Consider the following 20528-nt stretch of genomic DNA (forward strand, 5'->3'; position numbering starts at 1 on the left):
CCACTGTCCCCTCCTTAGAGGTCATTACTGTTAATAATTTGCCATGTATCTTTCTAGACTTTTCTTTGGCAAAGTTTAAAGAAATGGACTTAGAAGATTTTCATTCTGCCACAAATGAATGATTTTAAAATGCAAATGACAGTTTTGCCTGCCAAAAAATATGGTGTGAGTTGCATGGAAGGAATTTTGGCAAAAGTGGCTTAAAAATCAGTGGGAGGGCAGAGTCGCTCTCATGGAATTCACACTTCTACATGGTGATTGCCAAAGTACCAGGGTTAGCCCAAGGGGATATAGGACGTAGGTCGGTTTGTCTGTGAAGTCTCAGTCCCTGGGTTTTTCTCGCCCTTCTGTGCTGTGGAGGCTCTGACTCCATCCCCCTGCATCTAACAGAGCCTGCAGTATGGGGAAGTATACTTTGTGTCACACAGAATTGGTCTTGAATCTAGATATGTGACTATCAGCAAGTTATTTAACCTCTCTGAGCTTTGTTTTTCTCAGCTATAAAGTGGAGAGGACAATTGCCACGTCATAGGGTGGTTGTCTTCACAACTTAGGTGTACTAAGGGACACACCCAACCTATAGTAGAGGCTGAACAGATCTTAAGTTCCCTTTCTCCCACTTCTTGAGCCTTCATAGTCTACACGGGTGTTAGGACTTGGCCATGTTACGCCTTCCCGAGGGTGTTTGCATTTCAACCCTGAGCAAAGCTTCAGGTGAAGGAAGTAAGGCACAGGAAGATGGTTTTGGAGTGAAGTCACGCTGCCTCTGCCTGGCTTTTCAGAAATATTTCATGAATGGTCACAGCAGGTTGTGTACTCACCCCCACCTCCTTTTCTCAGAGCGGGCTCCAGAGTCAGTCCTGACCTCAGGGGATAATGTGGCTGCCAGGGGGCAGCCCGCATTCTTCTCCCGCTCTCTCAGCCTCCTGTATTGCAAGTGATGTGTTTCGTGATGAGGTTGAGGGCACACGGAGGAACTGAGATCAGGGGAAAAGCAGCATTACCAACTTACTAGGAATGTGAGAATGCAGGCACTTGATGTTGTCATGATGGACAACACAGGTCTGTCTGGCACCTTTGTAAGAATGAGAAAGGTGCCCTGCTCCGGGGCGAGGTGCCCACTCTTGGGTGGGTGGTTAGGGTTTCTGTAGAAATTTGAGAAAGGTACCCTTCCTCTACAGTAAAAGGCTGGCTGCACCCATGCTGGGTGCTAGTGGGAGAACAGCGAGCAGGCAGGGTTTCCCCTGTTTCTCTTTGCCACTGGGCTCCTCTGTGCCAGCACAGCCCGCACAGTCATATATGGTGCACCCATTATCACAGCTGTTTCCACGAGGCCTAAATGATCATTACCCTTTTCTCCTTTCCACCTTCTTAGCGTCCTGACTTAAGCAATGGAGAACCTACCAGGAAACTTCCCCAGGGTGTTGTCTACGGTGTGGTGCGGAGATCAGATCCCAACGAACAGAAGGAAATGGTGGTGTATGGGTGGTCCACCAATCAGCTGAAAGAAGAGATGAACTACATCAAAGATGTGAGTCATTTAAGGACTTTTGTTTGTTTATCCTCTTTTTGTAGCATGTGAGAAGGTGGAGTCAGAAGCATGGATGTGAACGTGATAAGACATTTTAGAAGAATTCCTAGTGTCGCCTTTTTGGGTGGAAATATTTCTACGTATCTTTATGGTAATGTTAAAAATACGGATGTAATTCTGCACTGAGGTACAGAGTGAACTTCTGGATGTTACTAAGCAGGGGTACTCAGGAGACCAAATGACTCCTTTCCATGAATGATACAGAGGCTTTTAAGCAATTTTGCTTATTACATTGGATATTCTACTCTTAATATATAAGTTTGGAAAACTATAAATTCGTTTGCTTTTCACCATAAGTAACGGAAAAGCCAACAAAGGAAATTTGTGTCATGTGGGGCTAAGTCCACGGGTGGGTGGGCTCCAGGCAGAGCACGTCCAGTCTCCAGTCCTACTTCTCTGAGTTTCGCTTGGTTCTTTCCTCCTTCATCCTCAGGCTCATGGCATCATCTGAGCATGTGATGGTGTCTGGAGGAAGAGAAGAGGCCGCTTATCTCTGGTTTCTTTTTAGAGGCCCTCTTTTAGGCTTCTCCTCATGTCTCATTGGCCAGGACTGGGTCACATGCCCATTCCCAAATCTATCGCTGGATGGATCCCCTGCCGAGGAGAATGAGATTGATGATGGCTGGCTCAGACCAATTAATTATGTTCAAACAGATGCTGAGAAGTCAACCACACTAGACACAGTCCGTCCTAGGCCAATCAATGCCATTTCTTTGTGTTTAATATTCCATTTCTTCTTAATTACACACTCTTTGAAGAAAGAATGGGAAATACAAAAATGTATGAATCCATACATTTTTTATTATGAATCCATAATTCTGACATTTAACCAGAACAGTTGTTAAGGAGCATTTCCTTCTAAATTTTTTATTTCTTTTTGTCTTCTCTCCATCCATCCATCCATCCATCCATCCATCCATCCATCCATCTATCCATCCCTCCATCTATCCATCTATCTATCTCCTTTCCTTTTTGGTTATTTTGGCCTCTCAGTACCCTTGTTTTCCAAATCAGTGTGATTAAATAGCACATGAGTTACTTTCATGCTCATGGGCTCTGAACACCAACCTGTGGCCTAGAAAGTGCTCTTGAGAAACAGAGCCAGGTGGGGCAGTGGCCTACCCCAGAGGTACCACGTCTGTTTTTGGCCCAGCCAAGGTTTTGTTCTCTCTGGGCTTCAGTTTTCTCCTGTGTAGATTGCAGAGTTTGGGAAGGGGCCCCCAAAGTCAAAACTGCTAGCTTTGTGGGGCACCTGGGTGGCTCAGTCGGTTAAGCATCCGACTTCGGCTCAGCTCATGATCTCGCAGTTTGAGTTCGAGCCCCGCGTTGGGCTTTGTGCTGACAGCTCAGAGCCTGGAGCCTGCTTCAGATTCTGTGTTTTCCTCTCTCTCTGCCTCTCCCCCACTCGTGCTCTGTCTCTCTCTCTCTCTCAAAAAAAAACATTAAAAAAAATTTTTTAAAACCTGCACACCCCATTTTATTTGGTGCGTTTGCAGGCAAGATACAAAGTCATGTTGTCAACTTTTATATGGATTTTTTAAAAGAACATCTCTGATCAAATATTAAAAATAACTGTTGGACACCTTCTTTCATGTCTTGAAAGATTTGGGTATTTGTATAATTAAAAGGAATAAAACATAATCTTGTCCTGATTAAAAGTAGTATTATAATACTACTATAATAAATGTAAATAAATGTATAATAAATGTAAATCATTATAATAAATGCTTAATAGAGAAAATAAAAGCAAAACGAGCTATACACATACACAAATGCATAGGACATGTGTTATCTCAAATCCCTAGTCATCCTATCCCCGGATACAATTTGTAATCATTCAGAATATATCATTCCTGATTTTCATATATAAGAGCAACTTGAACATTCCTAGTCTCCAGTATTTTTCTTACAGAAATACTTAGTCCCTCCTTACTTAAAGTCCTCGGATAACATGGCAGTGCTTCAGACGTAAGCCTTTTAAACAAGGCTGAGACTTGCCATTTGCCCAAGACAAAAACAGCAGGTGGAGGCTGTTTGTGAACCAGGGGTGACATGTGCCTAGGTCACAGGAGTGGTTCTGACCTGAATTGCCAGCCTCCATTAAAAAATTAATTTCCAGGTTCCACCTCCTATAGTTGGCTTCAGATCCATCTCGCGCTGGCTCATCCCTAAGCATGTTTATGGGGTTGTTTGTTCTTTCTTGCCATGAGTGACTCTGGCCCAGTTAGCTTCCTGCAGTATTTGCCACCCAGCTCCCCCAGTCCCCACTGGTGAGCAGTACCAGAGCCAACTCAGGGCCACGGTAAAAGCCATTCTGTCTACCCAGAGTGAAGAGTTGTGCTTTTGGTCTCATTTTTCTAAAATGTTTGTAGATGACAGGAAGAAAGTAGACTCTTATCAGAATTCATCTAGTGAAGGCTTGGCCTCTTGCCTTGCACCCCCCTCTCCTGCACCCCCTGCTGAAATATTTACCAATATGCAGTCACCCTGAATAAACATGCAGTCTGATTTAAAGCCATGTGCTAGCTGTGCAAATGCAGCTTCAAGGTGAAGTCTCCCCATGCTGTCCCCAGCACACTGGTTATTCCAACCAACTGTTGCCTTTGAGCCCTTCTGGCATTGGAAGTTCTGGAGCCTCCCTATAGAGGGCTCCCTTGAGACCTCTTTTCCTTTTTTTTTTTAATTAAAAAAATTTTTTTTAAATTTATTTTAGAGAGAGAGTGAGAGCAGAGGAGAGAGGCGGAGAGGGAGAGAGGGAAAGAGAGAGAGAGAATCTTAAGCAGGCTCCACACTCATCACAGAGCCTGATGCAGGGCTCAATGGCAGGATCATGACCTGAGCTGAAACCAAAAGGTGGACACTTCACCAACTGAGCCGCACAGACGCCTTGGGGCTTCTTTTCTGTTGGAGGATTCCTGAGTTCTCCATCAGAGGGGTAGCAGAAGAAGGGAGGAGACAGGGACAAGGTTTTTTGCTTTTATTTACAAAATTTGTAAGGCTCTCCTTACCACTCCAGAAGTGCTACTATAGGAAAAACTTAAACAGTGATTATGTAAACAGATGTTAGGGGTCACCCTGACTTTTGTTCTATTTCATGCCTTATTGTGATTATTGAAGAACTGATGTTCAAATTTATGGGCTTTCTAGGCTCCTAATTCCCTGCTGTTCATCCCAGGTATTTAATTGCTCTTTGTTGGTCAGAGTGGAGATAGAGAAAATTAGAAGTTGCTTTTTGCTTTTTGGATTTTTGATTCCTCTTAGCTGCCTGTTTATAGAGTCAACTTGTTAAAATTTTTGTACTTACAAAAATGTGCAATAGAAAGAAGGGTAAATCAAGGAAAAAAAAAAAAGAAAAAGAGGTAAATCTTACCTGAATGTGGTTTAATAGGTGATAGGTGAATTTCAACAAACCATTTTTTCTTCAGAGCTTATTATTTAGTAATTAATCTTTATTAATAATTATATACAATCATAGTACATATTTATTATCATTGTTATTATTTGGACAATACCACTGGCTCTTAACTAGATGTCAGGATGATTTTTCTCCCTTAATCTCCCCAGTGTCATGTACTTAAAATTGTGTGTGTGTGTTTTTTGTGTGTGTGGGCCCGTCTTCCCATTAGGGTTTCTTAAAACCCTTAAATTAGGGTTTTGGCAGTCTTATGTAAAAGTGTTATAACTTGATCTTTAACCAGCATCTTTGTGGGCTGCAGGTGAGAGCCACTTTGGAAAAAGTAAGGAAGCGAATGTATGGAGACTATGATGAAATGAGACAGAAGATTCGACAGCTCACCCAGGAACTGTCAGTAAGTCAATGTCCCAGTGACTTGGAAATATGGAAGGATGGTAGGTCTTAGAACTGCCTCCCAGTGGCTGGTACCTGAACATATCTGAGTTTATGATGTTCTTTGTGAATGGCATCCTATTTTAAGTGAACTGAGATTTTATCACAGAATTAAGCTTATTATTTTGAGGAATATTTTTTGTGGCAAGAATAATCTTTGCCTTCAAAGCATTCCCTGTAGAGTCAGGAACAAGACAAGGAAGCCAGCTATCATTGTTACTATTTAACATTGTACCTAAGAACTAGCCAATGGAACTAAACAAGAGAAATTTAGTGGTATAAAAACTGGGAGGGTAGATGTAGGGCTGTCACTGTTTACAAACTATATGATCATATACCCAGAAAGCTCAAGTGAACCAACGAAAAAAACACTACTATAAAAAATAATTTTGTAAGGTAGCAGGATAAAAAAAATTAATAGATACAAACAAATGGACTTCATCCTACAAAAAACAACCAGTTAGAAGTAATAAGAGCAACAGAAAACCACCAGATACCTAGGAGTAAACTCTAACAAGAGGAAAGACATACCATGTGCTAAGACGGGAAACACCAACATCAGTCAGTATTGTTCAGGTTAATATACAAATGTAATGTAACCCAATAAAAATACAAACAGATTTTTATTTTATGTTGTGTCTTTACAGCTGGACTAGGTGATTCCAAAGTATACAGAAAATAAATATGAACGGTTGAAATTCTGGGGGGAAAAATACAACGAGGGAGACTAGCTCGATTAATATTACAAGAAACTGAGAGACTGTCAGAGATTAGAAGAGTATCCTATTGGCACATAAATAAATAAGCATCCATGAAAAAGCCCAGAAATTTACCCCAATATATTATAAACGCAACATCTCAAATAAAGGGAGGAAAATGGACCAGTCAGCATATGCTGTTGGGACAGACTTACATGTAGATAAATTCCAAAGAGATCAAAGATTTAGATATTGAAGGTAAAACTTAAAAGTGCCAGAAGAAAATATATTTGAATTCTCTTATACTCTAAGGGTGAAAAAGGCTTTTTATTACTCTGACATGAAATCTCAGGACCATAAAAGAAACGTTTGGTAATTTCGACTATGCTGACATGAAAGACGTGCGCTGGCAGGGCCACTAGTCAAAATCCAAGGACAAACCTAGGAAAACTGATTTGCCCTTCGTCTCCTAGATGACAGGCTAAGTTTCTGAGTATTCAAAAAAGTGCCCAGGCATCAAGAAGAAAAGGCCACAAGCCATAGAAATAGGCAAAATATTTGTTACAAGTAACGTACAGCAAGATGAAGGTGAAGAGTTCTTCAGTGTCTGACAGGATGCTCAACCCCACTCCCAATAAGAGGGATGCAGACGCAAACCAGCCTGAGATGCAACTTTTACCTATGAATTCAGCACACCTGCAGGACAGGACAAGACATCGTTAGCAGTGCTGTGGAGAAACAGTCAGGTGGCTGGATAGGATGTCATTGTGTAGTACTCCCAGGGACAGCAAAATGGCCGTATCTGCCACATCCTATATCCTGTGACTCAGCAATTCCGTTCTTAAGAACGTACTCTATAAACTCTCACGTTGTGAAATGACCTATGTGTCAAAGTAGTTATCACAGCACTGTTTGTAACAGTAATGAGATTGGAAACCTAAACATCCATGAAGAAGGGGAAAGTAAAATAAATTGTGATCCTACAGTAGAATATGCAGAATTTAAAAAGAAGGTGGGGAGGAGGTGGGGAGGGGAGAGGAGAGAATAAAAAGAACAAGTAAGCTCTTCAAAAACAGATATGGAAAGATTTCAAAGATACAGAGTGGATGGTAAAAAAAAAAAAAAAAAAAGCAAGATACAATACCTACAAGGAGCCACCACTTATGTAAAACAGAAGGGGAAAATAAGTGTTTAGCTAGTTTTGCAGGTGCAAAAGTAGTTGCTAGAAGGATGATCCAGAAACTTAATTTTTTTTAATGTTTATTTGTGAGAGAGAGAGAGCGAGTGAGCACGAGCACAAGAGGGGCAGAGAGAGAGGGAGACACAGAATCCTAAGTAAGCTCCAGGCTTTGAGCTGTCAGCACAGAGCCCAATGCGGGGCTCAAACTCACAGGGTGTCAGCCAAAGTTGGATGTTCAACCGACTGAGCCACCCAGGGACCTCTGATTCTTTTTTATTTTTTAATGTTTATTTTTGAGAGGGGGAGGACAGAGAGGATCCAAAGTAGGCTGTGTGCTGACAGCAGAGAGCCCGATGAGGGGGCTCGAACCCCTGAACTACGAGATCATGACCTGAGCTGAAGTTAGGTGCTTAACCAACTGAACCCCCCGGTGCCTCTCAATAATTGTGATTCCTGATTGAAGATCAGAGTGGGCAAGGTGGTGCCTCAGTAGATGGGATGGGAGTGATAGATGTATTTGAATGTGTACCTTTTATACTTTGTAAGTGTTTGAACTGTGTGGATGTATTACAGATTTAAGAAAAAATAACATTCCTGTGGTTTAAACAAACTAATGCCTGTGAGAAAAAAATTTTTTTTATATTTGCAATTCACAGTGTTGAAGAACAAAAGCCCATGCATATATGACCTACTTTCCATAAAAATTAGTTTCTGCAGGAAGGAAGCATAGGTACAGCAGTTGTGCATTAGGGTTTAGCATATGGCTTGGCTGCGAGATGGTCTGCTTAGGTAAGACCCGCTGCCTTGACGATAGGCGTGGGGCTGTGTAAACATACCCACCTAGCCCATTGTCACTGGCTTGTGGGAGGACACTTGTGAAATTCTCACATACTTGTGGAAATTTCACTCTGCCATCCACTGACACATGTCAACATCTGTAATTAAAGCCAGGGGATGGGATTTGCAATAGATGCACAAATAGTCTCTGCCCCTGGCTTTCCATTACCGTCTCCTGCACACCCTCATTTTCTCTTGTGAGAATGGTCATGGGAATGCGTCTCTCTGCCTATAGTCTTCTCCTCCTCCAGGCCACCCCACATTCCACAGTTGGAATAAGATTCCTAAATTCCTGCTGTGTGAACACACCCGTGAACAAGAGTGTGCCACACGCTCCTGGTCCTGGTCTGCCGTGTCAACTCTGCCTCCCACTCTTGGAGCGTACCTCCTCTTCGGTCATTTCTGACTGCTTTTGGCTCCCACACACCACGCAGGGCTCTACCCTTGAGCCTTCCCGGAACCCTCACCCCCTAGTTCTGCCTCCCTGCTTCTGTATGTCCAGCCCTCCTTTAAGGTCTAGCTTGGGACTGGTGGGGTGGAACTGTCTCTGATAAAACAGTCTCAAACATGTTCAACACACACGCCCAACAAAGGTAACACAGCAACAGCCACGAAGCAACAGCCACGAAACAACTCTTAGGACTGCGTGAGCCCCGAGTGTGTTCTTTCTGTGGTGAGGAGAAAGAGCAAGATGGCCCGAGAAGGTATTGGACCTGGGTTCTCGTTCCAGCTGTGCCACTGCTCAGCTGTTGGGGAGCAAATCCCTTAACTCTGATTCTGTTTCCTCTGTATAAAAGGGGATGTTCCGGCTGCTGCATGATGTTGTGAGGACTAAGTGAGGCCCCGCGGGTGAACGTGTAAATACTATACAAAGGAAAGGCGTTCTTGTCTGTCTTCTCTTTGGGTCATGCAGATGTTGATACTGTAATTTTAAGCTGTACTTGACACATCACTGAAATGGATGTGGCTCCTGTCAGGAGAAAGTTCCGGCCTAACCTAAGATTGTTGCTGGTATATATGGTTTTGTGTAACCACTTGACATCCTGTCCAGGTTTCACAGGCTCAGCAGGAGTATCTAGAGAATCACATCCAGACACAGTCGTCAGCCCTGGACAGCTTTAATGCCATGAACTCAGCCTTAGCATCGGACTCCATCGGCCTGCAGGTACTCATCTGCTCACTGTTAGACCGGTGCCCTCTGTGACAGGGTGAGCACGCTGAACCACACGTGGGCCCTGTGCCTTTGTAGAAGAGTAAACCACGGAATGTCCTCAGTTCATTATTCAGTTCCTTCAAGCATGGCCACAGTAAAGACCCTGCTAGGAAGCCAGAGAAAGAAATTAAAGAAGGCGCTTCCAAGCTGAGACTCTAAACCTTTGAGCTGCATTTGTCTTTGCCATCATTAAGATGGGGGTTCAGATTCTGAGTTGCACACAGAGGTGTCACTTTCTCCAGGAGGTGCCCCGGTGGTCATAAGTGTCAGTGCCTTAAATAGCACAGCTGCTCCTGCTGTTTGCAGCCCCAGTGCTACAGGATATTCCACCCAAGCATGGAGAAGGCAGACTTAATCAAAGACAGTCTGTATTTATTCATGGCAAGTAACTCTCAGGGCTGTTAAGCACTTTTTCCAAATTTAGAAATTCTTTTTTTCTTTTCTTTTCTTTTCTTTTCTTTTCTTTTCTTTTCTTTTCTTTTCTTGCCTTTCTTTCTTTCTTTCTTTCTTTCTTTCTTTTTTAAAGTTTATTTATTTTGAGAGAGGGAGAGGGAGCAAGCAGGGGAGGGGCAGAGAGAGGGAGAGAGAATCCCAAGCAGGCTCCACACTGTCAGTGAAGAGCCTAACGCAGGGCTTGAACTCACAAACTGTGAGATCATGACCTGAGCTGAAATCAAGAGTCAGAAGCTGAACTGACTGAAGCAGCCAGGTGCCCCAGAAATTATTTTCCAGTAAAAGAAATCGTGTGCCCAAGGAATATCTTATAGCACCAGACAGGGAAGAGAAAGACTGTGCTGTTAACCCACTTCCAGAGGATTGCTCTCGTGGTTAATCGGATTTGCTAGGAGTTAACCACTCCAGTGTTACCCATTGTTACCCTTCGAACTGAGTCCTCTATGTCCTATGCAAATTAACTTGAAACTGTTCAGAACAAAGTGTTATGTTCACCAGAAACAGCTTCCCTTGGCTTTAGCTTCCAAATATGTAAACAGTAGTTTCTGCCTCCCCTCCAAGTTTATGTGGCTTTTATCTTTTTACCCTCCTCTTAAAGGTTCCACAGCTATTTCCTATCCTTTCCGGTTCTGTATAAATAACTTATCAGATAAGTACGCACATTTTCATGTTGGGATTATCCATTTCCCTATGAACCGAATATTCCCTAACAACAAGTGTTATGGCAGTAGTACCAACCGCGAAGCGAGGCCACTGTCCAGCAGTGGGCCTGGGTGGGCGTTGTGTTTGGATTTGTCTGGGAGAACATTTGCTTCTTTCTTTCTTCTTCTTCTTCTTCTTCTTCTTCTTTTTTTTTTTTTTTTAAAGTTTTTATTTATTTTGAGACAGCACAATGGGGAAGGGGCAGAAAGAAAGAAAGGGAGAGAGAGAATCCCAAGCAGGCTCTAAGGAACCCAGAGCCTGATGTGGGGCTCGATCTTACGAAGTGTGAGAACTAAGAGTCAGACGCTTAACCGACCGAGCCACGCGGGCTCCCCTGGGAGGCCCTTTCTGGTTGGGTCTCTGAGCCTCACCCTTTTCCTGTTCCTTCTTAGTGCATGCCACTTTTCCCCCACCTCAGGTCAACCCCTACTCTGGCTCTAGTTTATTCAGAAGCCTTTGTTTTTCTCTTTCTCCAGCCATCAACTGGTCTTAGAAAGGCTCCCTTTCCTTCTCTCTTGGACATCTTCTCATTCCTGGCCATCCAGGAAGTGCTGCACCTCATCTGAGATCAGACCTGGTCTGCATTGATACTCCTTTTCTGGTGTTTCGTCCCTGCCATACTTCTGCTCTGTCATCCTCACTGGTACCCCAGGCATTTACTTCAGAGGTCAGCTGTTAGCACAGGGTCATCTATAACCCAGGGACCCTGACTGGTTCCTAGTTGTGATCCACTGTCTTGGCCCAGGGCAAACAGCAGAGCTTTATAATGAAAAGATTAAAAATTATTGTTAAAAGTTAGAAGCAGAAGGGGAAAGAGAAAATGGAGAAAAGAAAGGCATCATCTCACAGACAGGAGATCTGAAGATAGTTGTCATCTTATTTCTGCAAGACCCCGACCTCTTCTGTTGTCATTTTATTTTTTTTAATTTTTTTTTTTAACGTTTATTTATTTTTGGGACAGAGAGAGACAGAGCATGAACGGGCGAGGGGCAGAGAGAGAGGGAGACACAGAATCGGAAACAGGCTCCAGGCTCTGAGCCATCAGCCCAGAGCCCGACGCGGGGCTCGAACTCACGGACTGCGAGATCGTGACCTGAGCCGAAGTCGGACGCTTAACCGACTGAGCCACCCAGGCGCCCCTCTGTTTTCATTTTTATTGACAGAGAGACCAGACTGTTGGTTTGATATCATAGGATGTTGGAAGTGGAAGGAACTGTTGAGATGATCTCCAGTCCCTTTGTTTTATGGATAAATAAACCGAGGCCAGCAGAGAAATGACTTGAACAGGGTGTCTGCCTCATAGCAGAACCATGACTAGAGCCTTGGCCTCTTGGTCCAGATGTAGGTTCATGAGCACAGGAGTTGTATCTGTAATGCCGGTGGGCCTTGGAGACGGCGTGGTTGGGCCAGGTCAGGTGGTTTCTAAAGCCCCTTGCAGCTCAAATATTTTTCTGATTCTGTGCTTCCAAATGGCTTCTCTATTTTCTTTAATGCCTTTGTACCACCATCCAAAATCCTTGCTCTTGATTAAAGTCAGTTTAGGAATGGGAGGCTTTTTATCCAAATTGGAGGCTAAGGATTTGAGGAGGCTTCAGAGACTGATCATCTACAAAAAGGACAAAAGTGTTGAGACGTCTGTCCAACACCAGTCTCCGGATCTTCTGCCTGACAGTTGAACATGATTTGGGGAGGTGTTAGATAATGCCCATAACTAAGGCTCAGTGGTAAGAATTCTGGGTTATGGAAGCTGTTCTGTGTACGGACAGTTCACCAAATAGAACCCAAAGCATTAAATAGCAATTATCAGTATAATCACTCTCGATCCGGTGGGTGGCCTGGAGTAATAATCAACGGGCTTTTGACACTTCTGGGGCCCTTGTCTGGGTCACCAAACTCTGTTCTCTGTGACTCCTTCATTGCCACCCTTCTGTGCCTAAGAGGAGAAGGTGAAGCATCTGCTGGCACTACAGGAGCCTCGACCATGCGGTGGCAGTCCTGGCTGGGGGTCTCTGAGCACAGAAGTGACAGCCTCTTTAAGGGAAAAGGGGAGTATCTTCATTCTACAAAACATGTGTTTTGTTTTATTTCGTTGTGGGAATTTGAAAGATACAGAAGACACATGGAAGGAAATAAATATCCTTCATAATCCTATGACACAGAGATAACCACTATTTGGATTTTGGTGATATGGATCTTAGTCTTTAAAATTTTTTTTCTCTGCATAAACACATTTGAACACATGCTTATACGTTTTCCTTTTCAAAATAGGATTTTTCTGTCCACGATTTCCCAACCCATTTTTTTCCATGTGAAATGATGGGTTATGAATACTTTTCCTTGGAAAGTCTCCTTTTAATCCATTTCCGTCCATCCTAAGCAGTGGCAAGTGGTGTGGGCAGAGGTTGTGGGGTGTCACGGGGGTTGCTTGCTGGCCCATTTGACTACAGAGCTGCAGACCTCTTGACTATGCTATGGGGGAACCCACAGCCCCTTAGACACCAGGGTCCCGGCTTGCAACTGTTGGGGCCTGACATCTGTCTCAATGGTTAATGGCAAAGGGATGTCCTGGTGCATGAATTGGCCATATCGTCTCACACCACCAGATCTGGTTTTGCTTTCTTTTCATCCCACTAGAAAACCCTCGTGGATGTTACTTTGGAAAATAGCAACATTAAGGACCAGATCAGAAATCTGCAGCAGACCTATGAAGCATCCATGGACAAGCTGCGGGAAAAGCAGAGGCAGTTAGAGGCAGCGCAAGTTGAAAACCAGCTGCTGAAAATGAAGGTAACGTGTAGAGGCAGAGACTTCCGCCTGACCCTTCTCTTCTTTCCTTTTTCTCTCTCTTCCTAGCCTCAACATTCCATCTCCTTTTCTCTGTTTTCTTAGTTGGCGTTTCCTTCCCTTTAGTGGCCAGCTCCACCGGGTGTGGCTTGAAGGCACCGAGGGGGTTTCTGTGTTCCCTACTGTCAGTCCAGATTGGGGTGCACCATGAATACTCCCAAGTGGGCACTCCTTCCTGGCCCCAGTGGCCTCAAGGGCTGCTGAGACAGTCACCATGGCACTGCTGTTTCATATGGAGAGGGCACTGGGGGTGCCCACAGACCTAGGACTTCAGAAGCCCCACTGTTTAGATTTGCTCTGATATCTCTAGGTTTTTCTGTCTGGTTTGATAATAAAGAGCCTAAGAGCATGCAGGAAGAAGACTGATGGGTGACCAACGGCTCTGGACAGTGTTCCTCTTGCCCACCAGGCTGGGCTTATTCCTCAGCTGGGCTTCTAATGCCTTGGAGGTCTTAGTGCCCCTTCCACATTTGACACAAGATTGAATTCCTACCCACTGGCAGGAGCAGACCCAAGAATGGCTCATGGGATTCACTCAGCAAATTATTTCCGGAATGAATTTGTTTTTACTTAAGTATGTGGTTTTTAAAAAGTGTTCCACACAGCATTAGGCAGCCCTGGAGGAGCATGCCTCATAGATAGTACATCCATATAATTCATTGCTCGAAGCAGAATACATTTGGGAATGAAAGGTGGTGTTATTAAGAATTGATTTATGGAGACGAACTGGGACATGTGGTCATGTGGCCCCCCTCTGTGTGGGCTGCCTCGGATGGGGCGGGGGGCTGCCACCCTACACTGTGTAGTCACAGTGATTCTCATCCCACGGGTTCGTGCCATCACAGTCCACTTGGCCCAACCCAGCCACCCTGACCAGGTAGCTCTAGAGCAGATCAGCTCCTCTTTGCTTTGCTTCAAACAGGGCAGCTCTTCTCTTTATTATTGCATATATTGTATTTCTGAGTAAGAGTTACTTTGAAAAAAAGGGATGTGTTGCTGAAAAACCCCGAAATTACTGTTTTAAGTCTTTTTCTCAGCTTAGGATCTTGATCCAGTCGTTCATCCCACTAGCATGTATTCAGTGCGTACCATACATGTCTGCCCTGTACGTTCCTTTGTGTTCCAGGACGGTGTGGTGTCAGGCGTCCAGGGACATCATTAGGCAGTGTGGTAGTCTGGCTGCTTCCACGGAGACCAAGCCTCTATGCTACATCTCATCCTCAGTTGCCTGTTTTAGAGGCTGATGCTGTACTTCACTAGTGTTCCCAACCCCCACAGAAAGAGTTGCAGGACTCAGAGTATTTCACACGACCTAGATGCAGAGCAGGACAGGAGGGACAGAGCTCTTTCTAGACGTCTGTGTGCACAGTGGAGATGGGGTGCAGGACACATTGTGTGTCTCCCAGCTGATGATAATCGCTCTTCAGGGTATCCTACTTGGTGGCCCTTGCAGCAGAACTTCTCCAGTGATAGAGAAGGTTGAATTAGAGGGTGACAAGAGAGACTTTTGTCAAATCTTAGAAATAAACGTCATGTACCCTATTGAGGTTGAAGTATACCTTCCTTATCCAGAGGTTACATATCCAGAAAGCAAACACCAGCTACTTCCAGCCTTTGCCCTGCTTACCCACAATTCTGCTGACTTTTTTTTTTTTATCTCCTAAGCTGGACCTGCACATAAACACTAGCCTGATCTGGCTTAGTGTTCCCCAGATCAAGTGGAAATGTTTCCAAATGCAATATTTGGGGAAGGACAAGGTAGAAAGGCTGACTCCAGCTTTCTTATATGAGCTGAAGTGTTTCCTAGGTGCTCTTGGGCCAGCATACTAATGGGACAGCTTCAACTTCATGTGGGCAACATGTCTTCAAAACCCTCCTGGCTTCTCTGACATAACAAAATTTTAAGTACCGGGTACACATGGTGGGGGAAAAAAGCCAAACAGTTTGAAAAATAATCTAGAAATACACTTGCAGCCTAGGATTCTGATTTCTCCACACCCTCACCAACACTTGTTACTGTCTCACTGCTTGTGGCCATCCTAGGGGTATGAAGTGCTGTCTCTTTGTGGTTTTGTGTTTCCCTGATAGCTGATGATGTTGAGCATATTTCTTGTGCTTATAGGTCATTTGTGTATCTTCCCAAAGAAGATACCTATTAGTCCCTTTGCCCATTTTAAAATTGGATTATTGGGGCGCCTGGGTGGCGCAGTCGGTTAAGCGTCCGACTTCAGCCAGGTCACGATCTCGCGGTCGGTGAGTTCGAGCCCCGCGTCGGGCTCTGGGCTGAAGGCTCAGAGCCTGGAGCCTGTTTCCGATTCTGTGTCTCCCTCTCTCTCTGCCCCTCCCCCGTTCATGCTCTGTCTCTCTCTGTCCCAAAAATAAATAAACGTTGAAAAAAAATTTTTTTTTTAAATAAAAATAAAATTGGATTATTTATATTCTATTATTGAGTTGTACATTTTTTTTTATATATGCTGGATACAGGTTATTAGAGATGTGATTTGCAGATCTTTATCTGGGTTGTCTTTTCACTTTCTTGATGGTATCCTTTTGAAGCACAGAAGTTTTAATATTAAATACTGATGAAGTCTTTCTATTTATCTTTTTTTTTTAACTTTTAAAGTTTATTTGTTTATTCTGAGAGAACAAGAAAGCGTGGGGGGGAAGGGGCAGAGAGAGAGAGACTCCCAAGCAGGCTCTGCTCTGTGCTGATAGCATAGAACACGTTGTGGGGCTCGAAACCACAAACCAGGAGATCATGACCTGAGCTGAAATCAAGAGTCAGACGCTTAACTGACTGAGCCACCCAGGCGCCCCTCAATTTAGCTTTTGTCACATGTGCTTTTGGTGTTATATCTAAGAAACCATTGCCTCATCAAAGGTCAGAAAGATTGACCTTATGTTCTCTTCTAAGAGTTTTATAGTTTTGGCTTTTATGATTAAACCTTTGATCCATTTTGACTTAATTTTTGGATATGGTGTGTTAGGTTTCTAACATCATTCTTTTGTATATGGCTATCCACTTGTCCCAGTGCTGTATTTTGAAAAGACTGTTCTTTGCCCATCGAATGGTCTTGGTAGGTAATTTCTCAGAATTTAATTTTTTTTGGTAACAGATAAACAGTTTATGTGATTCAGAGTCAAATCTACAAAACAGTATGTTCAGAAATAGAATATCTGTATCTGTAATATTCCCTTTCCTCTCTTACTCCTTCCTTCCTTCTACAGGTAACCTTTGAATTTTTTTTTTAAGGTTTATTCATTTTTCAGAGACAGAGACAAAGTGTGAGTGGGGTGGGACAGAGAGAGAGGGAGTCACAGAATCTGAAGCAGGCTCCAGGTTCTGAGCTGTCAGCACAGAGCCCGATGCAGGTCTCAAACCCATGGACTGCAAAATCATGACTTGAGCTGAAGTTGGATGCTTAACCGACTGAGCCACCCAGGCACCCCATGAATTTTTTTGAATTTATAATTTATCACACTGTGACCCAGTTCTAATAATGTACTGATTTTGGGGCCCACAGCAGAATACTTGAGAATTAAAAAAGCTTATCGTTTTGATGCCATTTAGGGCATGGAAATATTATCCAGAGAAAAAGTTTGTTGAAATTGATAGAATAAAAGATAATAAAACTTCAGGATCAAAAGACATTAGGCAGGAAAAGTCATTGAAGAAAAGGGGGTTAAGAAGATAGCAAATCGTGGACACATTTTCGAGAGAATTCAATTTAAGGCTAAATTTGGGAACCAGGGCTGATACTTAGGTATGTTTCTGTCTTGTGAAAGCGTCACTCGTGTGGAATGTGTTTGTCCTGATACCATAGTGTGAGGTACTGCTCTTTCTTTTTCTTTTTTTTTTTTTTTTTTTTTAATTTTTTTTTTTTCAACGTTTATTTATTTTTGGGACAGAGAGAGACAGAGCATGAAGGGGGGAGGGGCAGAGAGAGAGGGAGACACAGAATCGGAAACAGGCTCCAGGCTCCGAGCCATCAGCCCAGAGCCTGACGCGGGGCTCGAACTCACGGACCGCGAGATCGTGACCTGGCTGAAGTCGGACGCTTAACCGACTGCGCCACCCAGGCGCCCCTGCTCTTTCTTTTTCTGCCCCTCCACTCGCCCTCTCCCTTCCTCCCAACGGGGTCCCTCTCCCGTTAGCTCCTGCTGCTTCTGTCTCCCGCAGAGTCTTGGTCCGGGGGTTCACCCCAGCGTGTCCACAGGTGACACACATGGTGCAAAAGGTGCTGTTCCCCCGGAGCCTGCAAGAGCTGGAGCTCTGAGATGGGTGTCTCCGTAGGTGGAATCCTCCCAGGAAGCCAACGCTGAGGTGATGCGAGAGATGACCAAGAAGCTGTACAGCCAGTACGAGGAGAAGCTGCAGGAAGAGCAGCGGAAGCACAGTGCCGAGAAGGAGGCTCTGCTGGTGTGTATGTCACAGCTGCCCAGGAGGCAGCAGGGAGCGCCGGGTTCGTTATTGCTGGCGAGGCTTGCGTAGCAGGGCTTCTGCTTGGAGGGGAGTCCGTGGACTCTAACACGGGCGAGGGGCAGGTTGTTTATTCACTTGCTCACTCCCTCCCCCGTTTCTCCCTCCCTTCCTCTGCTCATCCCCCTCTTTTCCCACAGTGGCCCCCAGTCTCTGCCTCCAAGTACACTCCAGGCAGGTCCCTGACTTACCTGCAGCCACGCCCTTCCCCCCCCACCTGCTCCTCTCCACCTGAAATACCCTCCTCCCCTGCCCTTGCTCCCACCTAAGCTCCTGAAAGGCCTTGAAAATGCCACCCTCTTGGTGAGTGCAACCTTTCCCGCTCACTAGAAGTGTCTGCTGTCTTTGGGAAGCCCCTGCTCTCTCTCCTGTTGTTCCTGTTATTAGAGTTGGACTGTCTGTCTCCCATCCTGGGTTCTCTAGGAGAGAGTACAAGTTCCTTGAAGGCAGGGAGTCCGTGGCTGCCTTATCTTGTGTTCTTAAAGCTCAGTAGATGTCTGAATGGTTGCCTGAGTTGGTGCTTTGCATTGTGGGAGAACGGTCTGGACATTCTGCATTCAATTCCACATGTGGCCCCTGCTCCACTTTGCACTGTGGGCAAATACAGTGACCCTTCAAGCATCCAGTCAAGGGAGAAAGAACATTTGTAGACTTCTTTCTTTTTTCAGACATAAGGACTCAGGTAGGGAGAAAGGAGAAAATATAACTAGGCCCATTAAAAGGCCACGTGATGTTTCTTTATTTACGTATGAGAACCAGAATCATGGGAGTTGAGTTCATGATCTGAGTTCACAACACTGCTAAGCCCCAAGGCTATGCTTTTAAAGAGACATGATTTAGCAAGGCCAGCACCATTTGGACCCTAGTTAGCAGCCTAGCCTAGACTCCATGGCTGTGCTGAGGACGGTGTGTTTCTTTGGCAGGAAGAAACCAATAGTTTTCTGAAAGCTATTGAAGAAGCCAATAAAAAGATGGAGGCGGCGGAGATCAGCCTAGAGGAGAAGGACCAGAAGATTGGAGAGCTGGACAGGCTGATTGAGCGCATGGAAAAGGTAACAGACACTGCTCTTGGCCCAGCACCCACTTGCCCAGACCCCCCTACCCCGTCTCTGCAGTCCCCTGCAGGCCTGTCTGAAGGTGTGAGAAGCCCTCAGCACCCATCCCTCCCATCCCTCCGATTTGTGATTTAAACAGGAAAGACAAAGCTGTAAGAAAAGCATGAAGTCCAACAGAACTCTCATTGGTAATTATTTTGATGCTTCAAAAAACATTCCACCTGTAATGATTTATAAAAATTAATATTTTAGCACCCTGCTTTGCTGGGGTCCCAGGCATGAATTTCGTTTACTCATTGAGTAACCAAACCTTATTTAAATGTTACATCAACACCCTGAGTGTGCTGTTTGTTGGGCATGCATCTGAAAGGTTGGCTTTTCTCTGATACGGCAGAGCGGAGGAGACCACATTTTCTTTGTGTGCGGGTGGGGATGGGAGTAGGCTGTGGAAGGCGGGAGATGAGCTGAGATAAAGAAGCCAATTTAGAGAAGGGAGGAAGCTGAAATTAGGCAGAAAGTGGAAAACAGGAAGAATGGGTGGAAGAGAGGAAAGAGAAAAAGCAGGAAAGAAGAAGAGGGAAGAGGGAACTTTAGCAGGTGACAGCTGACTTCTAGGGGAGGAGTGGTAGTTTAGGCCAAAGCTGTGGCTGGTTTCTGGAGGATGGCTCTTACCAGCGTGTGGGTCTGCAGAATAGCAGTGACCTGCCAGGACCGTGACATAGAAGTACCCAGTAACTCATGCTGAGCATTCTGAGGCTGGTGATGAGCAAGGGATAATGACAGTGTGAGCAAGGTCAACACTTAGGCTTCCAGTGATTCTGAGAGAGGTCTCCTTACCCCTGGTATCTGCAACATAGGCCCCTGTACAGTCCCCGGACAAGGTGAGGTGTAACCAGGGTGGGAATGGCATTAAATTCAGTGTTCTGGATTCAGCTTCAGGGCTTGTGGGGGCGTCTTTATTTGGGAGAGACTTGAGAAAAGCGAAGGATCCATTATTGCCTCACCTCTCTTCCTTGGGAAAACAATCCTATCTTTTATTGAAGAGAAGAGGGTAAAGCTGTATGTTTACACCTTACATCAGTATAGGTTGGAGGCGGTAGTCGTGAAGATTGTGCCATGATGGCATTTTTTCTAGAACATAGGAGAGCTTTCTTCCACATTCTGCTTCCCTGAAACAAGAGAAGATACTAGTCATGCAAGTGCTCCCTGTGGATGACAGATTTTCCTGCCACGCACAAGCACAAAGTGAGTGGGCAGCTTGTGTTTTGAACAGGATGCCGTCTCACAGAGACTGCCCATGGGGTGGCTAAAAATACAGGTTTTAGAATCAGGCAGCCTAGGGTTTGAATCGTGCCTCTCTTTGTATTTGTGGGCAGTTACTTGACTCTTCCAAACTGAGTTTCCTTTTCTGTAAAATGCTGACAATAATAATTCTTAAGGCTTTGTGAGGAGTAAATGAGAAAAGTCCACACAAAGTGCTAAGCATGTTGCCTGGCATATAGTAGTGGCTCTGAAATGTGTGTCTCTGATTCGATTTTGTCACAGACTTGCCTGAGTGTCTGTCCCCAGTCAGCTTTTTCTTGGCTGGGCCTTTTTTATGGCTTATCTTCTTTTTTTTTTTTTTTTAA

At 44.6% G+C, this 20528-nt stretch overlaps 1 protein-coding gene across 2 annotated transcripts in view; it reads left to right on the plus strand.

Moving 5' to 3' along the window:
- LOC112856506 (myocardial zonula adherens protein) overlaps positions 1-20528 on the plus strand; it is a 122563-nt gene that overhangs the window by 21732 nt on the left and 80303 nt on the right. For both annotated transcript variants that reach the window (XM_086710786.1, XM_025920090.2), the window contains exons 3-8: positions 1376-1531; positions 5308-5400; positions 9205-9318; positions 13156-13308; positions 17660-17785; positions 18769-18897. In XM_086710786.1, the coding sequence (XP_086566912.1) occupies positions 1376-1531; positions 5308-5400; positions 9205-9318; positions 13156-13308; positions 17660-17785; positions 18769-18897 (771 nt within the window). The remainder of the gene's footprint in view (positions 1-1375; positions 1532-5307; positions 5401-9204; positions 9319-13155; positions 13309-17659; positions 17786-18768; positions 18898-20528) is intronic.

The sequence above is a fragment of the Puma concolor genome, chromosome B3, assembly GCF_028749965.1.
Source record: "Puma concolor isolate L17-30 chromosome B3, mPumCon1.1.hap2, whole genome shotgun sequence".
Classification (NCBI taxonomy): Eukaryota; Metazoa; Chordata; class Mammalia; order Carnivora; family Felidae; genus Puma; species Puma concolor.